This window comes from Capra hircus, chromosome 9, assembly GCF_001704415.2.
Source record: "Capra hircus breed San Clemente chromosome 9, ASM170441v1, whole genome shotgun sequence".
In the NCBI taxonomy this organism is placed as follows: Eukaryota; Metazoa; Chordata; class Mammalia; order Artiodactyla; family Bovidae; genus Capra; species Capra hircus.
This window is the reverse complement of record NC_030816.1, coordinates 91000837-91013626: the sequence shown is the minus strand read 5'-3', so window position 1 is coordinate 91013626 and position 12790 is coordinate 91000837. Positions and strand designations below refer to the sequence as shown.

The following is a 12790-nucleotide window of genomic DNA, read 5'->3' as shown; positions in this document are numbered from 1 at the left end:
TAGAGAAGGCAAGCTGCAGACCACCCATGCCCACCAGTAACTATGGCTACAGAGGAAGCATGAGCATCAACCGCTTTTATGACATCGTTAAGTTTAAAAAATGACTGAGAATTTTTTTCCCCATTTTTATCCTGCCCAGTCGTGTCTGACTCTTTACAACCTCACGGACTATGGAATTCACAGTCCGTGGAATTCTCCAGGCCAGAATACTGGAGTGGGTAGCCTTTCCCTTCTCCAGGGATCTTCCCAACCCAGGCCTCCCACACTGCAGTCAGATTCTTTATGAGCTGAGGCACAAGGGAAGAATCACAGATAAATATGTCATACAAAATCAAAATAGGAAACCACAAAAAATGACAGTCAAGCCTTCCAAAGAAAGTTCTTGCGAGAAAATTCATTTAACGATAAACAAAAACAAGATAGTAAAACCTTTAATTAGGGACAGAAAGCTGTCAATACAGCAGCAATGACCAGCACCGACCGCCAGAGCAGGCGCACCTCAGCAGTGAGAAGCCTCTTTGGACACTCGTTAACTTCAGCAAACGCCTTCCTGAGTCCAGTCTCCAGCTGCACCAACAGCAAGATGGCACAGTCAGCAAACCTGTGAGATGGAGGGAGACCAGTAAAACTCCATGCTTTAAAGGTAAACTCTGGCACTGACGCCACAATAAGGCTGCTGCTTCCCAGAGGGCACCAGCGTGTGTCCAAAGCAGCGAGGGGCGATATTACTCACTAACGGAAGAAACGGAAGCAGAATCAAGGCCTCACGAGATGAGTGGCAATGAAACGGCTTTCCGGTGCTTTACTGATGAGCCGTTTTCAGCTGCTGCAGCAGAACGAAACGCCACCAAACGCCTGCCAAGCTTGCTCCACCTAAAAGGCGCTCAGACACCAGGGAGCCGCTGGGCTCTCACGGTTTCCAGTCGAGCGCCTGCATCAGGGCAGAGTGACGGGGAGGGAAGTGGAGCCCGCTGACCTCCCAGGGCAACATCCGGGGCCTGCTCCCCAGGGAACGGAGGCAACTGACAACCCCCGTCTCTCCTGATTCTCTAACACTGCACACCGTGTTTCAGTCACAGTAAGAGCTTGAAAAATACTAATAAGTCGATTCAAAAAAGGAACTGTTGAGGCGCTCCTTGGTGGCCGAATGGTCAGGACCCTGGGTTTCCACAGCCGTGGCCCGGGCTCAATCCCTGATCAGGGAACTGGGGTCCTGCGAGGTGCACAGAGCAGCCAAAACGATTTCTTAATTTCTAAAATAAAAATTTAATTAAAATAATTTTCATTATTAACTATATAAAACTATACCATAAAACAAACAAAAAAGTGTTTAAAACACAATTACAAGATGCCTCTTAATTAATTACAGGAAGATAATTCATGCTCGGCCGACTCCTGTTTGCTTCTACTCCAACAGCAGCACAGCACGGGGGGCAGAGGCTTCTAGGAAGGCCTGGCCTCCAGACCACCAGTGCCCACTCTGTAAAGCCACCCTGCAGGTACCTGTGAGACTTTAACTTGGTTAATGCAACTTCCCAATACGGCAACATGGTTTTCAGTATAAAAGTGGACTTCTTCATCACTTCTTCTAATACGGACAGCACCTCCGAAGTGACGTCTGTAAAACAGCAAATGTTTTTAAGCACAATCACACTGATCAACTGGAAAAGGTGTGAGCACGCTTGGGGAGTGGTGCCACTGGGCCGACCTCTTTAAGATGGACCGTGGGCACTGCGTGCCGTCTAAGAGCGAGGCTGCCTGAATGAGGCCAGGGCTGCAGGTGGCCACGGGCACCCTGTGGGGGCCCAGGCCCCCACACGTAGGCTGCAGCTGTGTGAGCAGACGAGTTCAGGGGCAGCTGGCTGACTACACTGACCAAGAAAATACATCTTCCAAAGATACTGGAGCAAGAGTGAACCCAAAGGTAAACTCTGGCCTTAAGGCGGCCGTGCCGGGTCCATGTAGGCTCATCCATCCGTGGCAACCGAGTCCCAGCTGGTGAGAGATGCTGACAAGGCGGACGGGTGGGCGAGCCTCTGCACCTCCTTCCTGATTCTGCTGTAAACTTAAAACTGCTCTACACACGTAAGGTCTTAAAAAGCATACGCTATTGGCAGTCACCAGGCTACCAAAAGATCCCACGATACCAAAAGGCTAAGACCACTGGGGCCAAGACGCTGTGTACTCTTTCCAGGGTTTTCATCAGCAAATACAGACTCGGCTTGTCTACCGCCACACAGGAAAAGGAACGGGCCTGGAGCAGACACGGCGTTTATCTGTTCTCTTGAAGTCCTGTGTCCTCAACCTCATTAATCTGGTAAGACTTCGACACGATAAAACAAACCAAAAGATGATATTTGTTGTTGTTTAGTTGCTCGGTTGGGCCCAGCTCTTGGTGGCCCCGTGGACTGTAGCCCCGGGCTCCTCTGACTGTGGGGTTTCCCAGGCAAGAATACTGGAGTGGGTTGCCATTTCCTTCTCCAGGGGATCTTCCCAACCCAGGGATGGAACCCTCGTCTCCTGGGATGGCAGAGGGGTTCTCTTCCACTGAGCCTCCAGGGAAGCCAAGGACGACACAGGAGAACTTACGAGCGGCACGTCTGGCCACACCATCAAGAGAGCAGAGCAAGAGGGTCGAGAGGAGAAGGGGCGCACGCCACAGACGGGCCCAAGCCGCACATCTGCACGAGAGGCTGCTTTAGCATTAACACTGGCTCATGTCAATTAGCATTAGTAACACTGATCAACATTGTTAATGTTATTCAATAATATCAACACTGATTCACGTAGCCGTGACTGTCAGACTCCCGGTGCCAAACCTGGGGGCACCATGCGAAGAGGGGAGGATTTATACGGCAAAGTTAAGAGGGTCTTCATGAAACTTTCAAAGGCATGTTGCCCCTGGAGAGTAACTGTTCCTTCCACAGAGCTCGAGCCTCAGTGCTGCTTAATAACGCTATAAATATCTTTATAAAGACGGAGTCAAAGAAAAACGTGAAATCGGTACTTGCCAGGAAAAACGATCAAATCCTCTATGCTCGTGAGAGTCACGAAAGGCCGATGTGCCAACGTGAAGTTTGTCTGTTGAAGGAAGCCCTTCAGTAGTTGACCCAAGCCTGCTGTCAACAACACCATCATCGAGCAGTATCTAGCGGGAAACAGCACAGAGCTCTGTTAGAAACACGAACCCGGCACACATATAAAAAGCTCTACTTTAAAAAAAAAAGTTTAAAATTAAAAAAGCAAAACAGTATCAAATTGCAGAAAATCCCACTGGCTGTGGGGATGAAGCTGTGCAGTGGTCCAGAGGACCAGTGACCTCTCAGGAACCGGTGAGCTGAGACCTAGGACCCCACCCAGCGGAAGCTGGGCATGGCACCATTCCACCGCTGAGCATAAGTCAGCGAAATCGCAACCAGATCACCACAGCAGCCATTCGGCCACTGACGTCGTTTTGCCTTCAATATCCTGAACCCAAACTCTCTTATTTATCTCAAAAGACATCTTCCCTTGATGGGAAATTCACAATAAAACAAACAGCATATGGAGAAAGTGCGCGCACGCCGCCCCGAGCACCTACTTGGGCGGAACCTCCTGAGGGGCCGCGAAGCCGTGCCACAGGACGTTGCGGAGGTTGAGCCCACGCGGAGAGCCCACGAAGACCTTGAGCACGTCCATCTGCGGGGGGCAGGGCACGGGGTTACTGAGGAGCCAACCCAGCTGGGACCACGTGAGCTTTCCTCCCCGGAACCGAGGGGGCCACGAGTGCAGAGCACGGGGGACACAGGAACGGACCCGTGCGTGCCGAGCACTCGTGGCAGACGCCTTCCCACGTTTCCTTACTCCTCACCCCGGGGACGGCCTCTGAGGGAGATGCTGTACTCACACTGCGCATGTGAGAAGCACGCGGGCGGGGAGGGGGGAGACCAACGGTGCAGAGGCCCCAAGGCCACAAGTGGAGGGACCCCAGGACACGCTGCTTCCTTGCCACACGCCGAGAGGCCCCGACTGTCGATAAAGCAACTCCACGGCAAACGACAGGCTAGACTGCACGGCAGGCAGCCGAGCAACGAGGCTCGGCCTCCTGTCTGACTCGAAGCTCTCCGCTCACCTGCCCCATCAGCACAAAGTGAAGACCCTCCAGCACACGGATCCTGCTCATCCAGCTGCAACACCGACACCCTCCCTGGGCATTCTCTGGGTGAGCAGCACCATGCGTCACAGGAGATTCAGAACACACAGAAGCTGCTCAGAGACCAAGAGGACTCAAGCCCGTGTCGTAGGAAAGAGGAGCTGAGCCTCCCAGAGACTCAGGAAAGGGCTGAAGCTGCTTCCTTCACCTGCAGACTCGGGGGGAAGGGGAGACGGGTGCTCTGGATGCCCTCGGGGCAGGAACTCACACAAGGGGTTTCAACTCAGCACCAGAACGTCTGACAGCCGGTCCTTCCGGGCTACTCCAAGTAGCCCTGGCTCTCACCCTAACTTAAAACACTTTAATATGAACTTGATTAAATATCGAGAACTATAGCAACATCAATACTTGAATGTGACTCGCTCCTAATTTACTGTTATTTTAAATTAACTGTTCATACCATCTGGGAAATTACAAGTATGTATGCCAAGGACCTAGGAAAATTACCCGGGAGCTGAAAGGGCTGCGGGTGGACAGCAGGCTCACTGCACAACACAGGCAGAAACAGAGGACAGAGCAAGCCCAGGGGCCTAAGAGTCCAGGGTGACGGCGAGCAGCCCGTGCTGCGCTCCACATGCTCCACCAAAGGGAACGGCCCCGAGCCGACACGCAGCAACGGACCACCAGGACGCCTGGGAAAGCTTCACTGACACGTTTCTCAGTGAGTCCCATCTGTAAACGTCCTCCTGGTGGGCACCACGCTGGCTTGCTTCTTCACCTTGACCTGACTTATTCAGTTGCCTGACGGTTACTCACTGCTCTTAAAAAATCATGATCATGTGGCCTCGAGAAGACTTTGAAAAAGTACCCATTTTTAAACTGGCATCTAATTTTTTTTTCAACTTAACTTTCAGTAGCTGCAAAAGGTATACATTCTCACATGGTAAAAATATTGATTTTTTAAATAATAAAATTGTAATAAAAGATGCTTACTCCTTGGAAGGAAAGTTATGACCAACCTAGATAGCATATTCAAAAGCAGAGACATTACTTTGCCAACAAAGGTCCGTCTAGTTAAGGCTATGGTTTTTCCAGTGGTCATGTATGGATGTGAGAATTGGACTGTGAAGAGAGTTGAGTGCCGAAGAATTGATGCCTTTGAACTGTGGTGTTGAAGAAGACTCTTGAGAGTCCCTTGGACTGCAAGGAGATCACTCCTGGGTGTTCACTGGAAGGACTGAAGCTGAAGCTGAAACTCCAATACTTTGGCCACCTCATGCGAAGAGTTGACTCACTGGAAAAGACCCTGATGCTGGGAGGGATTGGGGGCAGGAGGAGAAGGGGACGATCGAGGATGAGATGGCTGGATGGCATCACCGACTCGATGAACACAAGGAGTTGGTGATGGACAGGGAGGCCTGGCGTGCTGCAGTTCATGGGGTCGCAGAGAGTCGGACATGACTGAGTGCCGGAACTAAACTGAACTAAACTGAATATCACTTTTTAAAGGATTAAAATTTTACTCTTGAATACATTAGCATTATATCTTCTAGAATTACTATTATAATACACAATGAGATCAATAGACTTAAAATTTCTCATTTGCCTGGCCCCCAGAGGTTACTATATCAGAGGCTATTCCTCCAGCGTCATCACAGCAGAGGCTCCACACACGAGGTCATCAAATGTGTTCATCACACCAGAGGCTCCACACCTGAGGCTATCACACCTGCTCATCACACCAGAAGCTCTTACACCTGAGGCCCCACACCTGAGGCTATCACATCTGCTCATCACACCAGAAGCTCTTACACCTGAGGCCCCACACCTGAGGCTATCACACCTGCTCATCACACCAGAAGCTCTTACACCTGAGGCCCCACACCTGAGGCTATCACACCTGCTCATCACACCAGAAGCTCTTACACCTGAGGCCCCACACCTGAGGCTATCACACCTGCTCATCACACCAGAAGCTCTTACACCAGGGGCCCCACACCTGCTCATCACACCGGAAGCTCTTACACCAGGGGCCCCACACCTGAGGCCACCACACCAGAGGCTCTCACCGAAGCACAGCAGCAGGACGAGAGAGAGGTGTGTCTTTGGCTGGAAACATGGCAATTTTGGTAGAAGGGACTGTGGGAAAGGAAAGTAAGCTTGAATCCCTGAAATGATTATTTTTTTCCTAACATAGCATCAATTTTTGAGAAACAAAAATAGAGTTAACATTGATTGTTTTGGGCCCTTTTTCCTCCATCAGTTTTAACTGGACAAGCTTACCACAGGCTGCCCGAAGACTTGAGCAAGTTCCTCAGATGCGAGCAGATCTCTTAAAAGAAAGGGGCAGTCCTTCCCAATCAGTAAATATACCTGAAATTCAAACAAACTTGTGTAACAACTGTATTACAATGAGCCAAATCACATTAACCAAAATATCACCCACAAAGCAAGTGTCTGTACACAGGAGGGGAGGAAAGAACTGGAGACACTGATGTTTCTGATCACAGCCATTCAAAAAGAAAAATATTTCAAAAATCTGTGCCAAGTGATTATACAGGAAAATAATAATTAAAATCTATAAATCTCAGTGAAACTGCAAAACAGTTTACTGTTCATTCAAACACTTTACAGGGCCAACAGTGAAAGAGTCCTCATACTTACGTCACCCAGGGCTCGCTCCAGAGAGGATGTGAGCTTCATGAGGCTGAGAGAAATACTGGGAGATTCAAGACTTCTCAAGGCGTCAAGTATTTCAGGAAATAACTGTTTAGAATAAGACACGTGTCAGAATTTGTGTTCAATAAGCATTATTTCTCAAAGTCACAATTCTATTAATGAAATTCAAACCTCTAAAGATTTAATTTTCACATTTTAATGACTGTTTTGGTGTAGGTAAATATTTTTTATATAAATATAACAAAATACGAAGAATCAAGAAAAGCATTTGAATACCTAAAGGAGGCTTTGGGAAGCAATGAATCTGGCATAACTCTAAACTGGAAAGTCAAATGCTTGGACCTAAGTCTTGTATCTCAGTTTGATCACGTCTTAAAACGTAGATAAGGCAGCCGCTGCACAGGGAGGAGGGACGGCCCTGCCACTCCGAATGAGGAAGCCAAGCATCTTAGAGCTGCATTTTCATAGTTACTGCTCTTCTGCGACCATTTAATGCACCAAAGGAAATGGCTGGTTTGAACCTTGAACTACCCTACCTCCCTTCTGCCGCCCTCAACAAGCCAAGTGTCCCCGCCTCGAGTCCCCTCGTCCCAATGCCTCAAGAACATCTTTCGATCAGTCTGGAAGGTCTTTCTTTTTCTTTTGGAGCTGTCCAGTCTTTCTGTCCTGGGACCAGCAGCACCCATGCACCAAACCACCTCCCAGAACCCGGATCCTGGCACCGTATCCAGAAACGTCCTCTGGGCAAAGGGTGTCTCCCAGCTCAGGCTTTGGAGACAGCTCCAGCTTTCCCTCGCAGTACTCAAGCCTTCTCATAGCCCAGGGCCCAGAGGACAGAGGAGACCCCTGTAAAATCAGCAAGGAGCAAAAGCCTCTACGCGGGATCTGCAATCTTTCATTTCTAAGACTTTGTTGCTGTTCAAAAGCCAAACCTCTGGAACACCTGTCCACTGGAGCGCCGGTGCATACTGCACTTCAAACTGCCCCTTCGGCAGAGACGACAGATACAGGTGGACGGCCTGGCACACGGGGCCCAGCAGCCGCACGCTTTCCCGGTGGTCCAGACCCTGGGCTGCAAGGGTGAGAAAGCAAGTGAGCTCCGCATCGTGTGACGAAAATGCCTACATTGCCAAAGTGCTTCAGTGATGAAATTTCCACAAAATTGAGAACCAGTTTAAACTGAACTTAAAACAAAGATACTCATGTTGTGGAAAATAAGTTACATATGTGTTTACCTGATCATAAAAGAAAAACCATCAGCGAGTTTGAAAAATACAGAAAGGTTCAAATAAGACAAAAAATATTTTTAAAATTTCTTTACCTGTATGTAAGTTTGTATATATAATACTTTAACCTGACTTTTTAATGTAACATTATTAGACTAAGAGATTTCCAATGACATTAATTTATAATAATTATTATTATTTTGGAACATATTTACAATACAAATTTTCGGTTTGAGGGTTTTTTCCATAAGTTTTGGCTGAACATTTACAAGGTTCACAGCCAAAAATATAAAAGGATGGAAGTCTCTCTCCTGGCTCCAGTTCTCCTTCCTACAGCACCCTTCATATTTCAAGAAATGGTATCCATTTCTTGAGTGTATTTAGAAATATTCATACCTACACAAGCAAATGTTACATGTCCTATTGTCTCACTCTGCCATATAGCTCAGAGCGATTTCTGGGCCAGAAAGACGGGCCCCCTTACTCTCTCTCACCCCGCACAATGTTCCCTCAGAGAGATTTCTGGGCCAGAAAGATGGGCCCCCTTACTCTCTCTCACCCCACACAATGTTCCCTTAGAGAGATTTCTGGGCCAGAAAGACGGGCCCCCTTACTCTCTCTCACCCCACACAATGTTCCCTTAGAGAGATTTCTGGGCCAGAAAGACGGGCCCCCTTACTCTCTCTCACCCCGCACAATGTTCCCTCAGAGAGATTTCTGGGCCAGAAAGATGGGCCCCCTTACTCTCTCTCACCCCACACAATGTTCCCTGCGCGCATTCGTCACAGTTTGAGCAATCCCATCGTGCCTGACGTCTGGCTGTCTCCAGCGCTCTTCCCTGCTTTCTTCTCCGTCACAGAATACTGCAAGGAGCAGCCTGCGACAGGCACACGCTCACACCTGTGGCTGGACCTGTCCTGTGTGCTCCTGGATGGAACTGCCGGGCCACAGCATGTTTGCTTATAATTTTTACAACTATTTTAAAATATTCCAGTCCACATCCCTACTTAAAAAAAGGTACAAGAATGCCTAGAAGACAAGAATAATAGCCGTATGTACCACTGGTCGTCCCCATACCCTTACCTCGTGACTCTGTCTGCTTCCCTTTCCCACCTGGACTGCAGGCCAAGAGCCCTCAGCCCGCACAGCCTCCGACCCCCCTCCTCACCCACGGCTTTCCCCTCACCCCCCTGCGCCTCTCTGGTCTCACTCCCTCTCTTTCCACACCGATTCTTTCTCTCTTTCAGTTAAGCCTGTACTATTAATATAACATCTTCTCACCCAAAAAGCAGTGGTCAGAAAGGGAAAGTTTATAGGTTAAGACATTCTAGAGAGAACAGTATTGATGGGCATTTGGGCTGCAGGCCAAGTACAAACCTGATTCTGTATAAACCATGCAGTCTGTAATTTTCTTCCAGCATACTTCACCGTTTTGAGTTACAATACTACTGATGTCGCAATTTTCTCTGACTTCAAACCCAAGTTTACAGATCATGTCATACACTGAAGGAGAAAGACAGGTGGCAATCGGCTCCCCAATTAATATCTGAAATATAAAACATAAAACACACTCTTTAACAGAAAATATTAACTTTATAATATATTTAAGTCACAGGAAAACTCCATTATGTCTTATAGAATACACTCAGGAATAGTTACTGTGTTAACACACTTTCTGGATGTCAGAAGAACTATATGATTAAGACATTGTGATTAAATGTTAACTAAAAATTACTTATGCAAATATTTTCAAGTAAATGTTTAAAGATTTTAAGTTATTTTATTAAACATTTTTAACATAAGAATTTACAGAAGCTCGGAATATTTTCTGGATAGTGCATTTCCTTTCAGCATTCACAAATTATCCCAAAGTTATCAACATAAGCATTTTTAAATGAGGGCTGAGAAAACTAGAAAATTAAGCTACTAGATGAATTAAACACTAAATAATGCTAAAGTGGAGCAAAATGCATAATTCTGACTCCCCACATAGTGTGAAAAGCAGCAAACCATGCTGCTTTTTCATAAAAAGTTAAATAAAACCGATTCTTCATAATTCTCCTGACATTTCGCTAAGATCGCCCAGTAACTCTGCAGGGAGATCACGTTCTAGGTCTGAAAAGGACCTGGTGTCTTTGTGAGGCGTGTGAGTGAGTCTCGGCAGGTCCCTGCCTCGGAAGCCAGTTGGCTTCAGCTCCCCCATCCCCATCAGTGTCACCCATCATCCTGCCCACCCCTCCTGTCCCCAGAAGCTTCATTCCTGCTCTCAGCCTTGAAGCCAGCCAATGCTCTCAGGCCCCACAACTGAGGTGCTCCCTGAGAGATCTGTAGGGCATATCCGGCAACCCTCTGGCTGACGCCTGCTCAGCCAGTCAGCACACTCTCCTTGGAACACTGCGCGACAGCACGGGGGGCGAGGGGGGCACCTGCCCCTCCTGCCTGCAGCCCGGCAACCTCCTGCGCCTTTCTGGTGACCCCCACTCCCGTGAGCACTGCCCTGCGAGGCAGTGCCTCCTGCTGCAGCAGCTGACTCCAGTCTGCAATCGTCCCAACACTTGCAGGACCAGCTCCACCTGAGAACGCCCACCGGAAACACACACGCACCCGGGGACTTCCCTTCGGAACTCTGCATCCCCCTTGCCAGGCTCTTCCATGCAGCTCTGTAGCAGTTTCCTCCTTAGAGACCTGAGTTTCAGCCATGCAGGGACTCTCCTCTAAGTGTCTAAGCTTTAAAACGCAGCCACTTCCCTCAGCTCCTTCAGTCCTCTGGAGCGACTGCTCCTGCAGCTGCCGTCTCCTCCACAGTTTCAGAGATCTCACTTTATCCTTCACGTAACTAGTTAACAATTTTAGTCCTAGTTAACACTTTATATCAAATGATCATAGTGTGAAAACTCCTGTGGTCTGCCTCTGGACAAATACACAAATACAACTCAAAAAGGTTACATTCACATCAAAAGGGACTCCTTGCATTTTTAAAAAGCATTTGAACTCTAAAGGAACAAGCTGGAGTCCTAGAGTGACAGGAGACAGGCAGAAATGATATTCCTGCACAAAAGCGCATCTATTCCACCAGTAAAGCGGGCCCTGAATCTCACAGCTGAGGTTGTGAGTAAAGTCTCTTTCGGTTGTAGACACCGGATCAACACAGTCATCCCTCAGACTCAACCAAACAGTAAGATCCTGGAGCAGAGAGACCAGGTCTTACACAACACTGTATGCCCAGGACACAGCAGATGCTGGAACATGATAAATGAAAAACAAAAGTTAAATGAATTATTGGCTCCTCCTATCCCTAGTTGATGGCTCAGAAGGTAAAGAATCTGCCTGCAATGCAGGAGATGGGTTCAGTCCCTGGGTTGGGAAGATCCCCTGGAGAAGGGAATGGCAACCCACTCCAGTACTCTTGCCTGGAGAATCCCATGGACAGAGCATCCTGGTGGGCTACAGTCCATGGGGTCGCAAAGAATTCTGTACAACTAGGCAATTAACACTTTCACCCTGAGTTGAAATGGACCTCTCTAAGGCTCCAAGACCTTCAGATTTGGGGAATGGCTACATTCTACTCCTACAAATAGACATGCAATTCTAGAAGTTGGCTTCTAGGTTAACTTTTTAAGCTCATACTCTCTTAGACAAGAGGAGACCCTGCTGTTAATCAAGAAATAAAATCCAACCTCAAATCAACAAATAATAAATGCTGCAATGCTTTAACTGCCACTCAAGACAATAAATCTCTCTTCTGCGTGTTACACTCAGGGACGTGCCTGTCCTCCCACTAGAAGCCCCAAAGCCTGCATTCGTGTGTGTGTGCACCCCTCCGTGTCATCTTTGGTACTTCAGTGTCCTGCCCAGAGCAGCATGGGATAGTGCGAATGACTTCTGCTTGAGAGCTAGAATGATCTGAATTTGAATTCTTCCTCAGACTCTTTTCCACTTCTTGCCTTGGAAACGTTAACATACCTGAGACTTTTAAGCGTAAAACGGGGCAAAACATGACCACCTTCTACAGCTGCAGTAATCAGTGATAATACTTGAAAAGCACCCAGCACACAGTACTCAGCACTCAACAAGCAGCAGCTAGTGCTAAAAACTGCTCACAGATGATCGATTAACACTGAAATCCCTGAGAGAGGAAAGCAAAATCTTTATTGTGAGGCAACCCCACTGAGGCAGCCAGTTAATGAGACCCTTTGATTCAGTTTTACGTTATCAAAGTGGCCTAAAGATGTCAACTACAATTCTAATTTGCAAGTGTGAACCAGAGGCCAGATCACCACACATACTTCCCACATCGCTAAGGAACCACCTAGAGGACACTTCCTTTGGGGCGAAGGCCAGTCAGAACAAAGGCTAAAAGCCACGGCGCGCTGCGCGTGCCCGCCCGCGGTCCCGGGAACAGCTCCTGCACTTCGCGGTGGCGGCCGCAGAGCTTCCCCTCGCGCGCAGGGCGCAGGCTCGGTCCCCACGCCACGTCCTCGCAGACTTCAGCCGGGACCTGAGCCACCGAACGCGGGGTCGGCGACACCAGGGAGCTCGAGGGCGGAAGGGGGGTCCAGCAGGCGCCCACTCGGGCGGACACGGCCCGCCCTCCTCCGCCGCCGCACCGGCTGCAGCCGCGACGGTGCTCCCCGCGTCGCAGCCTGATGGACGAACGCAGGCGCGCCCGGCGACAGCCGCCCCCCGGACGCCGCCTCCATGACTTCCGGCTCCCGGCCGCGACGCCGAGGGATGACGCGCGCACGCCACGCCC

The 12790-nt window shown here is 48.9% G+C and overlaps 1 protein-coding gene across 4 annotated transcripts in view; it reads right to left on the bottom strand.

The window, feature by feature from the left end:
- The window catches only part of ERMARD (ER membrane associated RNA degradation), a 32803-nt gene extending 20064 nt beyond the window's left edge, over positions 1 to 12739 (bottom strand). For 3 of the 4 annotated variants that reach the window (XM_005685003.3, XM_018053495.1, XM_018053493.1), the window contains exons 1-9: positions 12324 to 12739; positions 9415 to 9583; positions 7744 to 7883; positions 6797 to 6898; positions 6416 to 6505; positions 3581 to 3678; positions 3012 to 3148; positions 1504 to 1618; positions 499 to 601 (exon numbers count right to left, since the gene is read on the bottom strand). In XM_005685003.3, coding sequence (XP_005685060.2) covers positions 499 to 601; positions 1504 to 1618; positions 3012 to 3148; positions 3581 to 3678; positions 6416 to 6505; positions 6797 to 6898; positions 7744 to 7883; positions 9415 to 9583; positions 12324 to 12332 — 963 coding nt within the window. In that variant the 5' untranslated portion in view covers positions 12333 to 12739. The remainder of the gene's footprint in view (positions 1 to 498; positions 602 to 1503; positions 1619 to 3011; positions 3149 to 3580; positions 3679 to 6415; positions 6506 to 6796; positions 6899 to 7743; positions 7884 to 9414; positions 9584 to 12323) is intronic. The other variant, XM_018053494.1, reaches the window with a different exon arrangement.